This window comes from Mya arenaria, chromosome 16 (genome assembly GCF_026914265.1).
Source record: "Mya arenaria isolate MELC-2E11 chromosome 16, ASM2691426v1".
Taxonomy (NCBI): domain Eukaryota; kingdom Metazoa; phylum Mollusca; class Bivalvia; order Myida; family Myidae; genus Mya; species Mya arenaria.
This window is the reverse complement of record NC_069137.1, coordinates 3,156,138-3,178,012: the sequence shown is the minus strand read 5'-3', so window position 1 is coordinate 3,178,012 and position 21,875 is coordinate 3,156,138. Positions and strand designations below refer to the sequence as shown.

General features: G+C 33.2%; 1 protein-coding gene across 1 annotated transcript in view; it reads left to right on the top strand.

The window, feature by feature from the left end:
- The first annotated feature begins 3,312 nt into the window (after positions 1-3,312).
- Positions 3,313-21,875, top strand: part of LOC128222360 (putative nuclease HARBI1) — a 33,029-nt gene continuing 14,466 nt past the window's right edge. Inside the window, exons 1-5 of the mRNA XM_052931337.1 lie at positions 3,313-3,338; positions 10,269-10,400; positions 10,756-10,887; positions 14,434-14,535; positions 14,799-14,861. Coding sequence (XP_052787297.1) covers positions 3,313-3,338; positions 10,269-10,400; positions 10,756-10,887; positions 14,434-14,535; positions 14,799-14,861 — 455 coding nt within the window. The remainder of the gene's footprint in view (positions 3,339-10,268; positions 10,401-10,755; positions 10,888-14,433; positions 14,536-14,798; positions 14,862-21,875) is intronic.

The window sequence follows — 21,875 nt, the reverse complement described above, 5'->3', positions numbered from 1 at the left end:
TCAACTATATCCGCATGGAACGCACTCCCGGAAGAAATTCGTTCATCGCCATTTGTGCCCTTTTCAAATACAAACTTAATAAGAACATAAAACAAGTTCCAGACTTTAACTACGAAGGTGACCGCAAATCTTGTGTCAATCACGCGAGGTTGCGTATGCACTGTAGCAACCTTAATGAGCATCTATTCTCAAAAATGTTTGTCAACAAACCTAAGTATCAATGCGGTGAAATTGAGGACACTTTCCACTATTTCTTCACCTGTCCATTATATAACTTCCAAGGAAATCATCTCATTGGTCAGTTATCCACCGTTGGTCATTTTTCACTTCCACTATTACTCTTTGGATCGAAGGAAACTTCATATCAAACGAACAAACTTATCTTTGACCACGTTCAGAACTATGTACGCCAATCTAAACGTTTTTGAGTACAAATTCCAACAAACCTTATCCCGATCTGACCAGTCCCTGTACCACCATCCTTATTACATATTCAACCTCTATCCTTTCTTTCTTCTATCTAATTGATTACAACTAAAACAACTTGTTTTTACACAGCATAGTTTACACCATATGACTATAAAGTTATATTTATTCGAGTCACCGCAACTTGCGCACCAGCCTAGCAGTGTGAATGACTTACAGAAGAGAGACATAGTCTAAGCTGTAAGACTTTCTTCTCAATTCTGTGTACACTATTATTTTGTGAATAATTTAATGTTTTTTGTTTCAATACATTACGTATTTGGTCTTTGTCAATTTTGATTATGCTAAAATTTGTAGAACTGAACTAATTGTAAATATTATATCGAACTAAATATTGTTTAAACAAAAGCACGTTTACGAAACGATGATGTCCTTCCTAGTTCTCAAAAAAAGTAAGTCGAAAAGATCTTAAACCTCAGAGCCGTAACTTAGGACATGATATATAAATTTGTCAAAAACATATAATATGTGTTTAACAGACAATGTAGGGAATGTAAACAATGACTGCTTAAGTTTTATACACTGGTTAAATTTGACAAGGCATCATGCATTTTCATTCATGCTTTTCGATGAAATCTTGAATTTTATAAGTTAAATAACAATTTAATATTTTCACTGCATGATAAATAAGGAAAACAAAAATAATTTTAGAGCTACTTCTAAAATCCATTGTAGTTACTTCCCTTAATCAAAACAAAACACTTGCTTTTGAACCAGATTGTTTTTCCTAAAAAATGTTAATTTAAATAAAGGTAACATAAGTTTATAAAGATCAATCTGGAAAGAAAAAAACTTCTATTGGAAAAATTGTAATCCCGATTTTCAAACGTTTTCGTCAACTTTGTAGCCGAATGTTTTACAGTTGCTTTCATACAAAACATAATACATACGAAAAGAGCTGCTCGAACGCAAAGTATATGTTATGTCATCGTTCAAATGTATTTTGAACTGTTTGTCGTTGTTATACATAAAACGAACTTCCTGGAAGACTAACACAACAATTAACAGATTAACTGATTATTTTTTGTTACCCCACTCACGCTTCAAAATTTGTCAACAACCTAGCGTGGTTTCCACTCTTTACCTAGAAACGACCTGTCTTTGAGCGGAACAGACTGATCTCTGACACAGTTATATGACTGAATATCCATGTAACACATTCCGAAACTAAGAACAATGTGTTATATCCAATGAAAAACATTGTTTCGCTAACAAGTTCGACTTTTCAAATGTTCATTCAATAAATGGTGGCGTAATAATTTAGTTATGTATTCACGCCCTGTTTATATTAACGCACTTTCGTTATTTTTTTATTGCAGATGCACATATAAAACTTTATTGAGAAATGTTCATAAAATGTGTGAAAACACGAGCGAGTAATAAACTATGAAAAAGATAATCAGAGAACGTTTTCTCAACAAACCGGAAATAGAGAATTGACAGCTTCGTTATCAGCTATATTTTTAGTAATTGGCGTCCTGCGGGTAGCAGCATAAATAACATAGAGGAAAAAGGGTACTTAAAACAATAAATAAAAATACCAATAACACTCGGAAAATATGCCTAAAAGATACAACAAAACTGTTTATTTCAGTGAAAGATCGTATCTTATTTCACTCGTCGCTTCGCTACTAATAAAACTATGTTTTTCCAGACACTCGGATAATATTTTGTTTTTATCTTACACATAAAAAAATATCTTCAATTAATTGTCTTTCTTCAACTCGACTTGAAACTGTATATGTCAGTCTGAATGATTTTTTTCTAAATTATGAAATTGATTATTGAGACAACGCCAAGGATAATTTACTATACTTTATTTTATAAATGGTGTTATTGTCCTTAACCAGTGGTCAATGACTGTTGATTGGTTTTATTTTTAGTTTTATTAATAAAGCATGTAATTGCATTCTGTAATTATATTCACAGTACAACTTTTAAAACAATCGGTTACTGGTTTAGACGCGGATCAAAAGGAAACCTCTACATCCGACAAAGGTAATCACAACTTACATCATTATTGTAAAAAATAATAAATTGTTGTTTGTTATTAAAATATGCTAGATTACGGTAAATACATTAATCTCGGACTAATGGAACGACGCATTTGAATCCAAATATGGACACACGTGGCATATACATAAATGTTACTACACTATATATAACTGTAAATGTACCGTTACATTATAATTTAGCAGGATATGTAACTGACAATTTACAAAAAAAGCTACCGATTTATCATAGTCCTAATATAAAAGAACCAATTATATATAAATGCAAATATACCTACCATAATAACCTGGTATTTTATTCGAACAATATGAAGCCATATTCAGCCGGGCGTCTGCGTTGTCGTCCCCGTTCTCGAGTCATAACAATTACGGATTAGAGATTATACACTAATAACACTGTCAATTCTCAAACAACAGTTTTGCAATTAAATTAAAACGTTATCTTAGAGTGCCGTCAGACAACTTAGATAAATATATTTACTCCATGATCAGCAATGCAAGCTAAGGTCATTGATTAAGATTTTCACCCCGAGTAGCGAGGATTGAATAATATTTTGCCCCAAATAGCATTTCCAACGTTGAAACTTATAAAGAAAGACTTCCGATCAAAATTCCCAGAAGGTTTCAGTAGTTGTATGCACATGTTAGAAAAAAGTAAATTAGTCTTTAAATGATTATGTTATGAATATATATTTAGTAACACTTGCAACCATCCACGCTTTTGATTCGAAAGTAGCTGTGCATAAAACATGTTTCATTGATATGAAATGTAAACTGCATAATGCTTCCTTTTATTAAAGTAGAAAAAGAAGAGATGAGTCGTCGTAAAGAAAGTTTCAGGTATGTTGTTGTTTTATTTTCTCCTGGTTATATCATATAACTAACTAAGTTACAATGTTTGGAAGCATGGCATGTTATGTGCTAAGTTTTATACAATGGTTGCAAAACTAGCCTGAAGCTGTTGTTATAGTTAAAAAATAAAATACATACACCAACATATTTCACATTAAATTATCTAACCTCAATGTCATACATGATAAATAAACATATTTATGCTACAAGATAGAGTAAAGAAATGTAAAATGGGAAATGCAGAAAACAATTGTACTGTGCTAAAACCAACAAGAAGTGCATGGCTGACATTAACAACAGTTGTACATCATGAGGATGTCACTTCCAGCTATGTATTATGTAGCGATTTTATACAAAATTGATCACAATCATTCAGTAAATGAATATCTTATCGACATTATACATAGATGTGGTGTTTGCTTGATTATTGTGAAACTTTAACAGGATGTTTTCTTTCTTTTTTTAAATCAGGAAGTATTCTGCGGTTTGGGCAAAACCATTTCCTTGAGGTTTATAAGTCTTTCCAAGACACGTGAACTGGAACCACACAATCTTACAAAATCATTGTAACACCCCACCATTTGTCAAGACTCAATTTGGTCACAGTAGCACCACCTTTGCTCAAAAGCACTAGCATCACCAGTACAAATTTCCTGGGTCTGTTTTGTGGAAGTGCTGTCTTTTATTTGTAACCACTAGTATTTTTAAGGCGTCACTTTTGTCTGATACAGGTAAATCTGAATCGGAAAGTCCTGAGTAGAACCTTCCCACCATTTCTGGTAATATTTCGACCTTAATTCTTGTGTAGCCTATGCACAAACATAATGAAACATATCAGAATCAAACAATTTTTGTTAACATTAATATCAACCACTGTCCAAACTACGAAATATCACATCTTAGTTTTCGTTTTCGTAACTCCCATCTGTGTCTATATCTGGTAGTAATACTAATATGTTTTGTGTCCAGACGTTAATGTCCATCCTCAACTCTCTCTAAATAACCTCAACACAGCTTCTTCAACATCAACAAAACTCACATGTGATTATTCCATCAGAGGATGTTGCTACATGAGGGAAATCAGTTGAAATACACTAGCCGCTGCCTTCGAGATCTACTTAATTATTCATGGGCATCAATGAGTACATTCAACGGTGTTGAGCGGGATACTTTATCCTATGAAAGACCCGACCTTGTGGCCAAATTTGAGAATATGTTTCTTTGAGGATAACAAATCTCCATGATAAGGCTCTGTGATGGATTTGGCGGGTCAGTGTGTCATGCATTTTTCATTTTTGAAGCTGTGATTCTACCTGCCCTGACATCATACCAAAGATTCTCCTCAGATTTTTTTGGTAGCCTTTTAAACATTGCTCACTTCTTCTTCAGACACATAAATATTTATGTCATTGCTCCTTTTTAAATGTTCTGCAAAGTGGAGTAAAATAGCATCTTTTTCTCGAAGGTTATTACGCATATGAGGGTACATTGTAGCCACAGTCTTTCGTACATATGCATTTGAATTTTCCTTCACAATTGGCAATCGAGCCGGTTTTCTACCTGTTGAAGCTAGATTTGAAAATGATTGCAACTCATTATCAGTGGGTGCTGGAGTATTACGTTATAGTTGTTTTGCCGATAGGCGGTGATGGTGCATTACTGACAGGATCACAGTAAGACTGATGGTAAGACTGTGACGATACGTAAGTCGATAATATTGCACCATATGAGACTAATGGAACGATACGGGGGACGATAATATTGCCCCATATAAGACTGATGTAACGATACATGGGTCGATAATATTGCACCATATAAGACTGATGGAACGGTACGTGGGTCGATAATATTGCTCAATATAGGATTGATGTAAAGATACGTGGGTCGATAATATTGCTCAATATTAGACTGATGTAACGATACGTGGGTCGAAAATATTGCTCAATATAGGATTGATGTAACGATACATGGGTCGATAGTATCGCCCTATTTAAGACTGATGGAACGATACGTGGGTCGACAATAATGCCCTTAATAAGACTGATATAACGATACTCCTATCGATAATATTGTCCCATATAAGACTGATTAAAGATACGTGGGTCGATAATAATGCCCAATATAAGTCTTATGTAACGATACGTGGATCGACAATATTGCTCCATATACGACTGATGTAACGATACGGGGGTCAATAATGTTGCTCAATATCAGACTGATGTAACAATATGTGGGTCGATAATAATGCTCCATATAAGACTGATGTAATGAAACGTTGGTCGGTAATATTGCTCAATATCAAACAGACTGAAAGATACGTGGGTCGTTAAAATTGCTCAATATCAGACTGATGTAACGATGCGTGGGTCGATAATATTGCTTAATATCAGACTGATCTATCGAAACGTGGGTCGATAATATAGCTCAATATCAAACTGATGTCACGAAACGTGGGTCGATAGTATTTCTCAATATTAAACTGATGTAACGATACATGGGTCAATACTATTGCTCCTTATAAGACAGACTGAATGATAGGTGTGTCTATAATATTTCCCCATATACGACTGATGTAACAATACGTGGTTTGATACAATTTCCCCATATAAGTCTGATGTAACGATACGTGGGTCGATAATATTGATCAATACACGATTAATGTAAAGATACGTGGGTCGACAATATTTCCCCATATCAAACTGATGTAACGATACATGGGTCGATAATATTGCTCCATATAAGATTTATTTAACAATTCTTGGGTCGATAATATTGTTCAATATCAGACTGATGTAACGATACGTGTGTCGATACTATTGCTCCATATAATACTGACTGAATGATACGTGGGTCGATACTATTTCTCCATATATGACTGATGTTACATAACATGGGTCGATAATATTGCTCAATATAGGTTTGGTGTAAAGATACGTTGTTCGATAATATTGCTCAATAAATGTTTGATGTAACGATACGTGGTTCGATAATATTGCTCAATACAAGACTGAAGAAACGATACGTGGGTCGATACTATCGCTCCATATCAGACTGTATTAATGATATATGGGTCTATTATATTGCCCCATATAAGACTGATGTAATGCAACGTGGGTCGATAAAATAGTCTAATACAATATTTATGTAACGATACGTGTGTTGATAAAATTTCCCCATATAAGACTGATGTAACGATACGAGGGTCGATAATATTGCTCAATATCAGACTGGTGTAACGATACATGGGTCGATAATGTTTCCCCATATCAGATTGATGTAATGATACGTATGTCGATAAAAATGCCCCATATAAGACTGATGTAACGATACGTGGATCGATACTATTGTTCAATATATGACTGATGTAATGATACGTAGGTCGATCATATTGCGCCATATAAGACTGATGTAACGATACTTGGGTCGATAACATTGCTCAATATCAGACTGATGTAACGATACATGGGTCGATAATAATTCCCCATATCAGACTTATGTAACGACACGTGGATCGATACTATTGCTCAATATCAGACTGATGTAACGATACGTGGGTCAATACTATTGCTCAATATCAGACTGATGTAACGATAGGTTGGTCGATAATATTGCCACATATAAGAATGATGTAACGATTCGTGTGTTGATTATATTGCCCCATATAAGACTGATGTTAAGATACGTGAGTCAATAATATTGCCCCATATAAGACTGATGTTAAGATACGTGAGTCAATAATATTGCCCCATATAAGACTGATGTTAAGATACGTGAGTCAATAATATTGCCCCATATCAGACTGATGTAACGATACATGGGTCGATAATATTTCCCCATATCAGACTGATGTAATGATACGTAGGTTGATAATAATGCCCCATATAACACTTATGTAACGACACGTGGGTCGATACCATTGCTCAATATCAGACTGATGTAACGATACGTGGGTCGATACTATTGCTCAATATCAGACTGATGTAACGACACGTGGGTCAATACTATTGCTCAATATCGGACTGATGTAACGATACGTGGGTCGATACTATTGCTCAATATCAGACTGATGTAACGATACGTGGGTCGATAATATTGCTCCAGATAAAACTGATGAAATGATACGTGGGTCGATACTATTGCTCAATATATGACTGATGTAAAAGATACGTGGGTCGATAATATTGCTTCATATAAGACTGAAGTATCGATACTTGGGTCGATAATATTGCTCAATATCAGACTGATGTAATAATACGTTGGTCGATAATATTGCTCCATATAAAACTGATGAAATGATACGTGGGTCGATTATATTGCTAAATACAAAACTGATGAAATGATACGTGGCTCGATACTATTGCTCAGTATATGACTGATGTAAAGATACGTGGGTCGATATTATTGCTCCATATAAAACTGATGAAATGATACGTGGCTCGATACTATTGCTCAGTATATGACTGATGTAAAAGATACGTGGGTCGATAATATTGCTTCATATAAGACTGAAGTATCGATACTTGGGTCGATAATATTGCTCAATATCAGACTGATGTAATAATACGTTGGTCGATAATATTGCTCCATATAAAACTGATGAAATGATACGTGGGTCGATTATATTGCTAAATACAAAACTGATGAAATGATACGTGGCTCGATACTATTGCTCAATATATGACTGATGTAAAGAAACGTGGGTCGATTATATTGCTCCATATAAGACTGAAGTATCGATTTGTGGGTCGATAATATTGCCCCATATAAGACTTGTATCATAGGACCTAGTTGATTGAGATGTTGTAGATATACAGTTGATCAGCCTAGGGTTATGAATGTAAATTGAGCGTTACATTATGGCAAAGTCTTGCAAAGGAGTTTTGAATATAAAACACACACACACAACATACACTGACGCTAATCTTATTACTATTATTTTAGTTTGTACATTTTTTTACATGTAATATTGCAAAACAATTTGAACAAATATGTTTTTCCGTATTTTATTAAAGTAGTTTTCTGTATCTGAAACTAGACACTGACTGGAAACTATTTTTAACATATAAGTTTCGATTGAATTGGTCATGTAAATGGATTTTTTTTATTAAATCAATACTCTGTGATTCACTAGGCAAATGACGACCGTTTATTAATAGAGTTATTTAGTTATATATATATATTAGTCACCTTGTCTGGAACCTAAATCATCTCGAATCGGCGTACGAAGAATAGATGAAAAGTATCTGAAGAGAAACAACACCATCTTAACTTTTAGCTAAAGAGGAAATAAATGAAGTCCAAGGGCAGATAGATAATGATATTGAAATAGTGCGAAAGTCAACGTGTACGTATAGTTTTAGTGGCTTTAATTTAAACATCCATACCCAACTTGTTTTACTTGGTCGAACACCGTTGGGTGTTTCGTGATTGCTCTGAACAAATACTCTGTAAATTACGATATAAAAACCTCGTCAATCACTGCATGCGGTAATATTTAGGAAAGGTAAACCATAAAAGTGCGGAACTTACCTGTTGTTGTATCAAATCAAGACAAAACTGAACGAGGTACTTAAACGAGCACAGACCTACGACATACCACGACCACACATGAACCAAACTAGCTTAATCAATATATGATCGGCTTATGGACTTTGAACCATCAGATAAAGACAACGTCTCTCTTAATGGAGTATATTAAAGGCGTAAACTATATGTCTAAGAATATTGGTTAAAGTGCTGGTAATATTCAACAAACAAAACAAAATAATATATTACTGCGTAATTAATATTTCTGATTATTGGTTCGTATTTGGCACAAGTTTATTTTAAAGAAAAACAAATAATTGAAAACAAACACATCAACCATTTCAATTTCATGTACTTTAATAGAATATGAAAAAAAAAACAAAGAGGAAATTAAAAAAACGTTCTGAGTAGGTAGACGAAATAAGGGGATCAGTTAGGGAGTACGAATACTCATTTAGTGTTTGATCAACAGTCTGCTTCTGATTAGTAATGTAGATATTCTGCAAAGCGGTTATTTGTTTAAATAATATAATTGGTTTTAAATTTTGAGATCTACGTACCGAGTGTGGCCTAATACCCAACTTGTTTTACTCAATCGAACACCGTTGGGTGTTTCGTGATTGCTCTGAACAAATACTCTGTAAATTACGATATCAAAACCTCGTCAATCACTGCATGCGGTAATATTTAGGAAAGGTGCGGCACTTACCTGTTTTTGTATCAAATCAAGACAAAACTGAACGAGGTACTTAAACGAGCACACACCTAAAACAGACCACGACCACACACGAATCAGAATAGCTTAATCAAAAAATGATCGGCTTATGGACTTTGAACCATCAGATAAAGACAACGTCTCTCTTACACGAGTAAATTTAAGGCGTAAACTATATGTCTTACATTAAAGGTTAGTGCTGGTAATATTTAACAAGCGAAACAAAATTATATATTTCTGCGTCTAAATTCGTGTTTCTGATTATTGGTTCGTATTTGGCACACGTTTATTTTAAAGAAAAACAGATAAATGAAAAAATACATCAACCCTTCCAAATTCATTGTCGAATGCAGTACAATCAAAAGCATGTACTTAAACATAATTTAAACAAAAACAACAGTTATTATATTTACTTAGTCTTCATACTTGATTCTAATGTAATATTTGAAGACGTAAACTTGACTGAATTTACACCCTTCGGAACTTACTGTATCGCTCTACACCAAGTATTGTTATTTATGTTTTACGGCATAGTTTTTGACTGTTGTGTACGAAAGTATGGATCTGGACTAGGCTGTCTTACAATGGAATTTGCATTATGTGTTTTCGTTTGTCATTGTGTCAAGTATTTATCAGACAAATTACAGATGTCAATAACATGTTTTGTTTCTATTTAGGATGGATCCAGTGCTATATCTCCCTTTCCCACCTTTATTCCTTGTTGTCCTGATTGGCGTTGTGATTTTGTGTGTTTTCCTTTGGTTACGGTCACCTGGACCATCTTCCACCAAAAATGAAGAAACCATAAGGTGAGCAACACGTGATAAAAGTTGTAGGAAACACTCATTCTATAGCGCATGTCAATCACAGGCGACAACTACTGTGTATACTCGAAACTGACTTAAAAGAATATTATCTTTGACGTTGGTTTAATTATTTTTGTTTCATCTTATATTTTGAAACAAAACGCAAAATAAGACCGAAATATATCAAATATCCTAAACAAAAAACCTGTGTGCCATATCTTTTTAAATAATCACATTCCGATTGTTTCGTATGTTTACATGAAAAGCTACAACGAATCAAAATGCAATACTTTGTCTTTGTGTCAAGTATTTATCAGACAAATTACAGATGTTAATAACATGTTTTGTTTCTATTTAGAATGGATCCAGTGCTATATCTCCCTTTCTTACCTTTATTCCTTGTTGTCATTGTTGGCGTTGTGACTGTGTGTGTTTTCATTCGGATACGACCACCTGGTCCACCTTCCACCGAAAATGAAGAAACCATAAGGTGAGCAACACGTGATGAAAGTTATAGGAAATACTCATTCTATAGCGCATGCCAATCACAGGCGACAACTTATGTGTATACTCGAAAGAATGTTAGTTTTGACGTTGGTTTTCTTATTTTTGTTTCATCTCATATTTTGAAACAAAACGCAAAATGAGACCGAAATATATCAGATATACTAAACAAAAAACCTGTGTGCCATATCTTTTTTTAAATAATCACATGCAGATTTGTTTCATATCTTTACATGAAAAGCAACAACGAATATTATATATATATATGTATATATATATATATATATATATATATATATATATATATATATGTATATGTTTGACTCAAATTGAAATCATTGTTTTATAAGTATTGCATTATGAGAAGGGACGGCAAGAGATGGCTGAAATCATTAACTTTATTTCGATAATTTGTTATTTGTTAATTGAAAATAACAATCATCTTATATAGATGGAGGTTTATTTATAGTATTTTGAAGTAGTATTAACGTCCATTTAGAATAAACAGAAATATCTTAGATGCACGATAACTTAATAAGAGTAAGAGCGTAATTAACCTGTTTGAACATTAAGACTGGAGAGTTCGAATAATGAGCAGTTTTATATATGAGTACTCGAATCTGGTGTCTTAAAGATGTCTTTGGTATGTAGTTAGGTTTTGATCCCCGTGCATTTCATCAGCTGAATATTGAGGCGTGTAGATAGGTTTTGATCCAAGTGCATTTCATCAGCTGAATATTGAGGCGTGTAGTTAGGCTTTGATCCCTGTGTCTTTCATCAGCTAAATATTGAGGCATGTAGATAGGCTTTGATCCCTGTGCCTTCATCAGCTGACTATTGAGGCATATAGGTAGGCTTTTATCCATGTGCTTTTCATCAGCTGAATATTGAGGCATGTAGATAGGCTTTGATCCCTGTGCCTTTCATCAGCTTAATATTGAGGCATATATATAGGCTCTGATCCCTGTGCCTTCATCAGCTGAATATTAAGGCATGTAGATAGGCTTTGATCCCTGTGCTTTTCATCAGCTGAATATTAAGGCATGTAGATAGGCTTTGATCCCTGTGCCTTTCATCAGCTTAATATCGAGGCATGTAGATAGGCTTTGATCAAAGTGCTTTTCATCAGCTAAATATTGAGGCATGTAGTTAAGCTTCAATCCCTGTGCCTTTCATCTGCTGAATATTGAGGCATGTAGTAGGCTTTGATCCCTGTGCATTTCATCAGCTGAATATTGAGACATGTAGATAGGCTTTGATCCCTGTGTGTTTCATCAGCTGAATATTGAGGCATGTAGTAGGCTTTGATCCCTGTGCGTTTCATTAGCTAAATATTGGGGCATGTAGTTAGGCTTTAATCCCTGTGCATTTCATCAGCTGAATATTGAGGCATGTAGATAGGCTTTGATCCCTGTGCGTTTCATCAGCTGAATATTGAGGCATGTAGTAGGCTTTGATCCTTGTGCCTTTCATCTGCTGAATATTGATGCATGTAGATAGGTTTTGATCCCTGTGCGTTTCATCAGCTGAATATCAATGCATGTAGATAGGCTTTGATCCATGTGCGTTTCATCAGCTGAATATTGAGGCATGTAGTAGGCTTTCATACATATGCGTTTCATCAGCTGAATACGCTACTCGTGATAAAAAAATTTCTGTGACTACTCACGAAATAAAATACGATCTTACACTGAATTCAACAACAGAGCAATCCTTACTAGTTACTATATCTAGTCACTTACAATATATATTTATTCAAAAACTACCCCACAAAGTTGGTCAATAAGTTGATATTTTCGTATTGCCTATGTGTGTCGTCTTCCTTTAATTTCATTATAGACAAAGTATCCAATAAGTAAATGTACCACAGCAAACCATTATCAGTCAATAAGCAGGATAACGTCCTGCTCACATCTATGTCTAAACAGCTGACTTTTGTTTGCATTCTTTACTAATATTATTAATAATATTTATATAATATAATTAATAGTTATTATTATATGTTGTCAGGGCGGGATTGTATTATTTCATATACGAGGGTAGTGGGTGAGGTACTGTTTTCGTATCATGTTGTCAGGGCGGTATTGTATTATTTCATATACGAAGGTTTTCAGTTTTCGATCATAAACATAAACTTATTAACTTACCCACTTAAGAATAATTTTGATTTAATAAGAACATCAAATTTCGTATTAATTGCAACTAGTTTTCAAAAACTACCCCACAAAGTTGGCCAATGAGTTGATATTTTCGTTTTGCCTATGTTTGTCGTCTGCCTTTACTTTCATTACAGACAAAGTATCCAATAGCACCACCACAGCAAACCATTATCAGTCAATAAGCAGGATAACTTCCTATTCACATCTTTGTCTAAACAGCTGACTTTTGTTTTCATATATTGTTAAATTATTCTTTAAGTATACGTCTGACACATAGAGGATCCAATGAGTGTTTATTTTGAATCGAATTTATTAAACAAGTTTGTGTAAAACGATTTGAACGAGGTTTTGCCGATATTTTATCGTTTTAAATCGTTTTAAATTACGAGTTTATTAAAAATGAGAAAACATAGACACGAATTTGAAATTTTATTCATAACATAACTCATGTACGGTGGAAATAAAGTAGCAAGACATTATCATTTTATTAACAATAATAAAACATAAATCATGTCTCAACTAACAACCGATGTTCAAAGGTTTCACTGTAAAACAACATTAAATACATTTCAACCTATTTTAATCAAGCAAATAAGTAATAAGAACAATGTAATAACTGCGTTTTGAATCGTTAAGACACTAGTTATATATGAAAATTATTGCATGAGGTTATATCACTTCTGCGTTATGTTATAATAACACGTATTTAGCTAGTGATGATATTGCGCTTAATGCACTGTTTTAATATAATTTTAGCAATCCAGATAAAGCATTCGAGCAAGAAAAGATGAAACAAATTATTATACATCGCTTATCAAGAACGCAAATCGGTTGGATTTATTGCTACTGTACTATTAAGTGACAAAATAAATGCAACATATTGTGTCTAAAGAGAAAAAAAAACATTTTGGTATATCAAAACGATACTAAGATATGCTGGAAACGCTTCCAGTTCCGATTCGATCGATTCTTTAGAACTTGAACACATTGGAAAATGACAAAAATTTAAAAAATATTAAAGGATCTATGTTTTAATAAGTGTTTAAGTATTTTGATATAAACAATCACAATCAAAAGAAATGACACTGATCATGTATAATTATAGCTGATAAAACATTGCCCGTTTATTTTCCCGAGTAGTAAGGAATTGAAACGTATCATTGAGAATAACATAAACCAAACCCTTACAAATCAGTTCATTCGACACTTTAGTCATAGTTTAATCAAAGTAAATAGAAATACGACTTATTTCGGTTTACATATGACATATGCTTTAATAGTGTTAACTTTGTTACACTTTTAACTTATCTTCTATTGCTATGTCAAATAAAGTTTTAGACGTTTTTTGTATTAACGCTTACAAACTTTGACAGACAAACACAACAAAAGGAGAAAGAGATTGAGGATCGTACAAGGGAAAGAGCTGACCTTTTAGATACGATTCGTGCTCGGGACAGAGAAATACAGAAAGCTAGGTAAGTTATGAATACGTTACTATAAATATTCCGTTATTATGATTGTGAGGCGTTTGTATTGGTGTTTACTTTTTTGATTGAATTATCTTTGTTTAAATCAACATACTGCCGCGATAACCGAGCACACGTTAAATTCTTATTTAAGTTACAATATATGTTTCATACGATAAGTCAAAACGACGTATGTTCAATGCGAAAGTAGTAATTTGTTACCGGTTGTACATTGTATACACCTATATAATGGTTGTACCTGTTCTGTTCAGGGAAAAGGAAAGAAACCTGCGAATGAAAATTGAGAAACTGGAGGAGGAATATGATCGAATGAAGTATGACTATGCTCTTCTTGCAAAACTATTTAGCTTAATACCCACGTTTACTTACTTTATATTGCATAACCTAATGTATTCACGGAGTTTTAACCTTGTAGCATATACACTTCACCTTATCAATATAATTTGCATTTAACGTCTGAAACACGAAGTCGCATTAAAAACAACTTTAAATTATTTCTTGCTTCATTCAATGAGATCAGTTTTTAAATAATAATAAAAGAACAAAGTTTAAATTAAATTTAGTAAAAGAAGAAAAGCAAACTTTAATTTCAGAAAAGGTTGCAATAGATGGGATCCATTGCTTAAAAAAAGAAAAGTCGAATTAAGAGAAACGAAGGCGGAGTTAAAAGATGTGCAAGATAAAAATATGTATGTATATATTCATTTATGAAAAGGTTAAACTTCTTTTCTTTAAACTGCAAAGTCACTGTCTTCTTGAAACCTCATCCTTTAGTCAAAGCATATAACTTTAATCATCGATATTAAAATGAAACTGACTTGGATTTATGCTCGTGCTGCACAAGACCAATTTCAGAATGCCTTAAATTTCTATTAGATGAATAAAAATCAACATCATGATTGTCTCGACTTCATCACACAAGCATCTTTTTGTATATGTTTGCACATCTGATTGTCAATTTCCAGTATTTTATTCAACTTCATTAACATTTGTCTTGGTTTGTTTTCAGCGTAGAAACTATAACACAAAATGCAACTTGCAAACTCATTTTCATTATTTACCGAAGCGCTAGATTATGTACAGTGAAATAGTCGGTATATTGCGAGTTGATATGATGAATGGACTGTACCAGTAAAGATTTTACCACCGTTAAAACGCCGCTCAGCAATATATTTCCCGAATAATGCTCTCGAACATGCATATTTTACCAACGACAATACAAACTTTGATAAACGCCTAACTGAACCGATATTTGACATTGATGTATTTCATCAGGATATAAAATTTGATAACTTTCAAGTTAAACAATATATTATTGAGTATAAATCATATACATAAGCTGGTAATTTTGTTACAAACTACCCCCTGTTCCGCATGTTCCATAAAACTCGACTTTATTGCTTCCCTTGGCCTTGCTAGGCGTGCGTAGTTGCTTCCATTTGTACTGCCTCTCGGTTTTGATAGAGAATGAAGTTGAAACGGCAGCATGTCAATAGACATTTCAATTCCTGCGTCCGCAATAATTCAGTTAAATAACATGGACTTTCCGAGGTTTCCCGTCAACTTATATTCTTTATCACCAAAACAACGAGTAAAACATATGGATTCTGATTATCATTTCGAAGAATTCCAATGACGCTTGTAATTTAAAAGTTCACAAAAGGAAATGGAACGAATCAATATGTTCAACCAAGTCAAACACTGCAGGTTTGAAACAGTTTCAAACTGACGATAAGACCTGTGTTTATGAACTTGCTGAAGTCTGGATCTGTGAATAATGTTTAGTGTACAAACTTTATATCAAGGTTTGCAACCTCAATCCTGCACAAAATGTTAAATCAGTTAGTAGAAATATCAAATTGATGCATTTATTTAAAACATTAATAAAAAAAAGAAATATTGTAAACAAATCGCGAGAAAGCGCATATGTTGATCAATCTAAAGAACGTTTTGCTGTTTATGACCAGAGGCATAATTACCTTCAACATATTAATTTGACCAGTATGCCATATTAATTTGACCAGTTTGCCATGAATTTACTGTGCACGTGAAGTTCCAAACAAATGCATTTGTAGTCTATGAGATGGTGTGTCACTATATGCCATTCACGGAATCTGACAGAGTTATACAAATTAACTAGATAATTAAGGCAAATGTGATACGATTTCAAATTAAAGTTATGACGTTGCATGTGTAGGTGCACATTAATACTTTCTTCGAAGTACCAACATTTCTTAAAACTGAAATAAGCGTTTCATAATTTCAGTTGCTCATTTAAATTTCAAACTCTAATAACCTTTAAAAAATAAAAGCTTAACTATTAGTCATGTCAGTTCTTTGGAAAATATTTAGCGATGTCTGCATTTGAAAACATGACACTTCTTAGAATATTTGAAAGATTAGGGACCAACTTGCAAATATTTTTCGTTTACACAACAAAGTGGTCATCAAATTTTATTTTTACATACTGATAATTTTCATCTAACAATGATGTGAGTGCAGATCTATATTATTTCTTGAAAAAAAGAAAACATTATTCACAGTACTAATTAATTTGATTTTCCATTTAAGTAGTTCATGTATTCATGAGCATTTTTTATGTTGAATGATATCAAATTATTGTCTGACCATGCAATGCAAGATAAAAATTATACACAATAAACAATAAAACTGACTCTTGTTTTTAAACTAAGAATGTTTAAAAAGATAATGATAATTGCAAGATTTTGCTTGTAATTAATTTTAATTACTCTAATATGTTTCAAATTTAATTCAGTGTTTAACCTTATGCCTTAAACCTTATAAAATTACAGTTTAAGTACAGAGTGAAATACAACAAAACAGCATATGCTGAATACCGAATAGTTCACCAAAAATTCATAAACAAAGTAGCATATATATACAGTATGTCATCAAATGTACATAAAATATTTCATTCCCCTCCACTTACACAATGTTTGGCATATAACGTAATTGTTGTATGTCCTTCAACTTTGATTTCATATTGGTTCTTCTGAATGACAGAAACAAGATTCATAAAAATGGTCATGAAACTTTACTATTATCAATCATTTGAAGTGTTAATCTATATTTCTATTAATTTGGAAAAATGAAATAGTATATCAATACAAGCTTTGGTATAGCATTGCTAAAATCATACACAAGTTTTATAATTCATTTCATGTATGATATTTTATTCATTACGACATAAAATGCATGAAAACAAGCATTTTCGTTTTCTTAATTTTAAGGAAATATTTTTCCATTGTTTTCTATGAACAGGACAATAAAGAAATTGAAAGTTTTAATAATAATTATTGCAACAGAAATAAGAGGGTATCCCTCTTTTGTATGAAAAAAGAGAAATGTAAAAATATGACTATTTTCATTGACATTGTCTATTCCACTTTATGCACTCAATGCATTTATAGCAGCTGATTGTTTTGTTCATAAGTGGAGGTTATTTTGAACTATTCAGAAAACAAGCTTAAGATTGCCAAAAGTTTAAAAATAAAGCCCGTTAAATTGCACAGACTAAACGCCAAAGACATGGAACAAAAACCCCCCAAAATAAATCACAAACAAAAACATGAAGCAACAGCACAAAACTCCACAACACAGTACATATATAATGTATGACAAACTAGGTATGTTTATAACTGATTGTAAGATACCGCCTTTAAACGGTCAGGTAAATCCAAAGTTCTTCGATGATTAGAGATCCCAAATTTATATGTTGACGGGGGAATATAATTCAGAGTTCCTTATGCAAAAACAGATCAGATACGATGCAGTTATTGTTTTACAGTGAGCATCACACACAGTCTGCCTTAGAGAATAAATGGTTTATGTCTGTGTGATCATAAAGTTTCATAATAAAAAGCATCATTGTACTAAAACTGGGAACAAATAAGGAAAACTTTATTCAGAATAAAAACGACATGTATTAGCTTAACTTTTCTTCAAAATGATTAAACTATTTGAAGAAAAAGAAGTCAAATGCCGAATCATTCCGAGTGAGCCAAAAAAAATGTCTTCACGCATTACATATTTAGGTTTTACTGATTTATCACAAGTTTGATAGAGAATTTCATTAGCAGATCCAGTGGGGTGGGAGCACACCAGGCTTGCCCCCCCCCCCCACAAACATCTTAGATTACTTTCTGTTTTCATAAAGGAGAAAAAGAGTGTTAAAATACTCCCAAAATTCACCATTTCGGACAAGAAATTTCAAACCCCACTGCCGATGCTCTTTAAAAGCCAAATACATTTCAGTTTTGAGGGACTGGCATATATTAAAAGTTTTTGCTCCTGAATTATGCCCCCAGCGTAAAATAATGAAACTACCCTGGATTCCTCATTGTAGATCAAGCCTCTATTAAAAAGTGCATACTTGAAAGATTAACAGCCTTTTAGCGAGGATCATCGACTTTTGATGACTGCAACCAATACAAATTTTCACCCAGAATAATGAACTGAACTTTCCACAAACTCATTTATTTTAATTCATGGTTTTTCAGTATTTCGTGTTTTTAATTGTTTTATTATTTTTATTGAATACTCATTTAAAGCGGTTTCAAAAAGTGTAAATTTAGGATTTCATGTGATTTCTGGGGCTATCAACCCATAACTCTAGTTCAATGTTTGTATACATATTTATTTTACAACATACTTAAAATAAATAGGCAAATTAAGCGAGTATCACTAAAATGAAAACTAACCGTTGTTGTATTCAACATGTGGAATGACAGTCTTTAAAATCTGAAATTCTCTTGTTGGCCAATATAAATAGTTTGCTAGATTTTACATTCTAGAAAAATAAATGTTCAATGTTTTTTATTGCTCATTAGATGCATGTTTATCCATTATATATGTGTTTATGCTCTTTCGTAGGGCATGAGGGACCATGCACTTGATATTCTAGCCGAACAACAATCAATATCATAACGAAGCTTCTTTTTTACAAGTGAATGTTATACATCGAAGAATAAACTCTGTTCCATAGACTTCTGCACCGACATGCCAATACATACACTAGATCAACACTTGGGGCGAAAAAAGGAGGTCAGGGGATGAAATAACAGCAATGAAGTGATTGTTGCCACATTGTTGTAGGGTACATTGCATTTGGGCAAGCAGCGGCCTAGTACGCTCAGTAAAATTGAGTTCCATGCTAGCTGTTGAGTGTTTTTTGGTAAAAGTCCAACACCGAACGCACGTTTCATCCCATGTTTACTTCATGCAAGGGTGGCTTGATCAGTCTTTAGATAAAATGGCAGAGGGGTGAAGTTTGTGGGTAACCCCTCAAGAACCTTGGGCATCTGTTAGAATGGTGTTTTGTATCTTAATGATCATAGGTTCGATCCCATCATTAGGCATACATTTCCTCACACATTTTCTGATATTGTGGAGGTCATTCTGTGATTTAAAAAAATCAAATTAACCCGCCTTTTATCACTCTCACTTTGATCTTCCGAAGTAGAGTGCGACACAGCATATCATTAAAATGACTTAAAATAGCCAAATGTAGAGCAATATGACGGAATTCCTGGTGTTCCATATTCCTTATATGTAAACAAACTCAAATGTTTATATAGTTTCATCCTGTCCAAGTCATCGCTTGGAAAATAATGGAATAGCACTGCAATTTGTGTTTAGTAATTAATCTATTTAACCAGCTTCTCCACCAATCGAGCACAGTCATAAAATTATACGATTGTCTTCATTTTATGATCGCTTCCTGATGCTGTGCCACTGACTGTCTGTCATTGACGGTTTCTGAAGTTTGTTTTGCAAAAGCCTCCATTTTACATGGCTTATTTTCGTCCAAGGAAAGTTACACGTTTGTTTTTATCGCAAGGATACAGGCTGACTTCATTTAAAACAATTCGTATCGCTATTCAAACCGACATGGTATATTTTGTAGGATTAATTTGTATATCAATATGTTAGCGATATCAGGAACATAGAAATATCTCACATTTTACGGGAAATTAAAGCAATGCATTGTGGTAAATGGTGCAATGTATCGTCGTACCACCTGGGTGTGGGCACTTAAAGTAAAAGGAAACAACAAATTGTCAACTCGTTTTAAAGGCATTAATTCATCTAGCAACCATAGAATGGGCAGAACAGTAACCGGATTCCGTGGTTACGGTAGACCGTATTCACGAAATTTACACTTTATATATTTAACTTGAATACGTTTAGTAGAACGAAGTTATAAAATTAAGCAATATAAACTATGGTTCAGTTTACCGTTAACGGATTAGAATTCTTATGAGAATATGTTTGCAGTTTCAGCATAAATCTTTCAAGTTACCTTAAATATATAAGAACATGTAAGGTAGAACGATAATACGAACACATCCGATATTTAACTGATTAAACACACAAAAGAAAAATGTGAACAATATAACTCAGTTTTACCCCATATTGCTCGTGCAAAAACATCATTGTAAGAGCAATTTATTTGGCCAAAACACATGACATTAAAAAATTTCGTCCTTTTTCAATTTTCAGCTACCTGGAAGAAGAACTCAAACAGCAAAGAAACAGATATGACGAGTAATAATCCTAAGTAAATTAGTCAAAACTACGCATACACATGTCTTATATCCTTATATCGAACTGCATTCTTTGTGCAATAACTAAGATACAATATCACATTTTGTTTGGATGTAGTACACTAAATATACGATAATTAGATATAGTGAATCCAGTGAAAGTAGGAATGCTATGTAGAACAAAACATACTGTCAGATATCATAAATATTTTATATCGAGTTCTTCTTTGTTTCAGAGAAAAGAGGACAATAGCAACGTTGATGTAAGAGAAGAAAAAGCAAGTTAAATGAAAAACAAGTTTAAACACATTTAACATTTCAAATATGTCTCTTTCACACAATAAATATTTTTCTTTGCTTGCAGGCTTATCTTAAATATAAATAAATGCAACATTCTGGCTTATCTTGTATAACACATATTGCAATTCTTTCCACTCCATCGTGTATTATTTAAATGTACTATTTCTATTAGCAATATAATGATATTTAAATTTAACGAATGGACATTATTTATTTTTTAACGGCTTCATTATAGTAAGTACAAACAAGTAGAAACAACATAAAGAACGAAATAACTTGATTCTAAATAACGTGATATGTTACAATATATGATACCGTTTATAAGGATCGTTTGATGTTTGCCATTTTGAAAGGAAATGAGTAACGTTTGTTTGAATGCCTCAGATAACGTTAATATTCAAAGAGCTGTAACTTTCACCCTATTATGGTGCCATTATAACATTATCGTTTAAAGTGTACTTC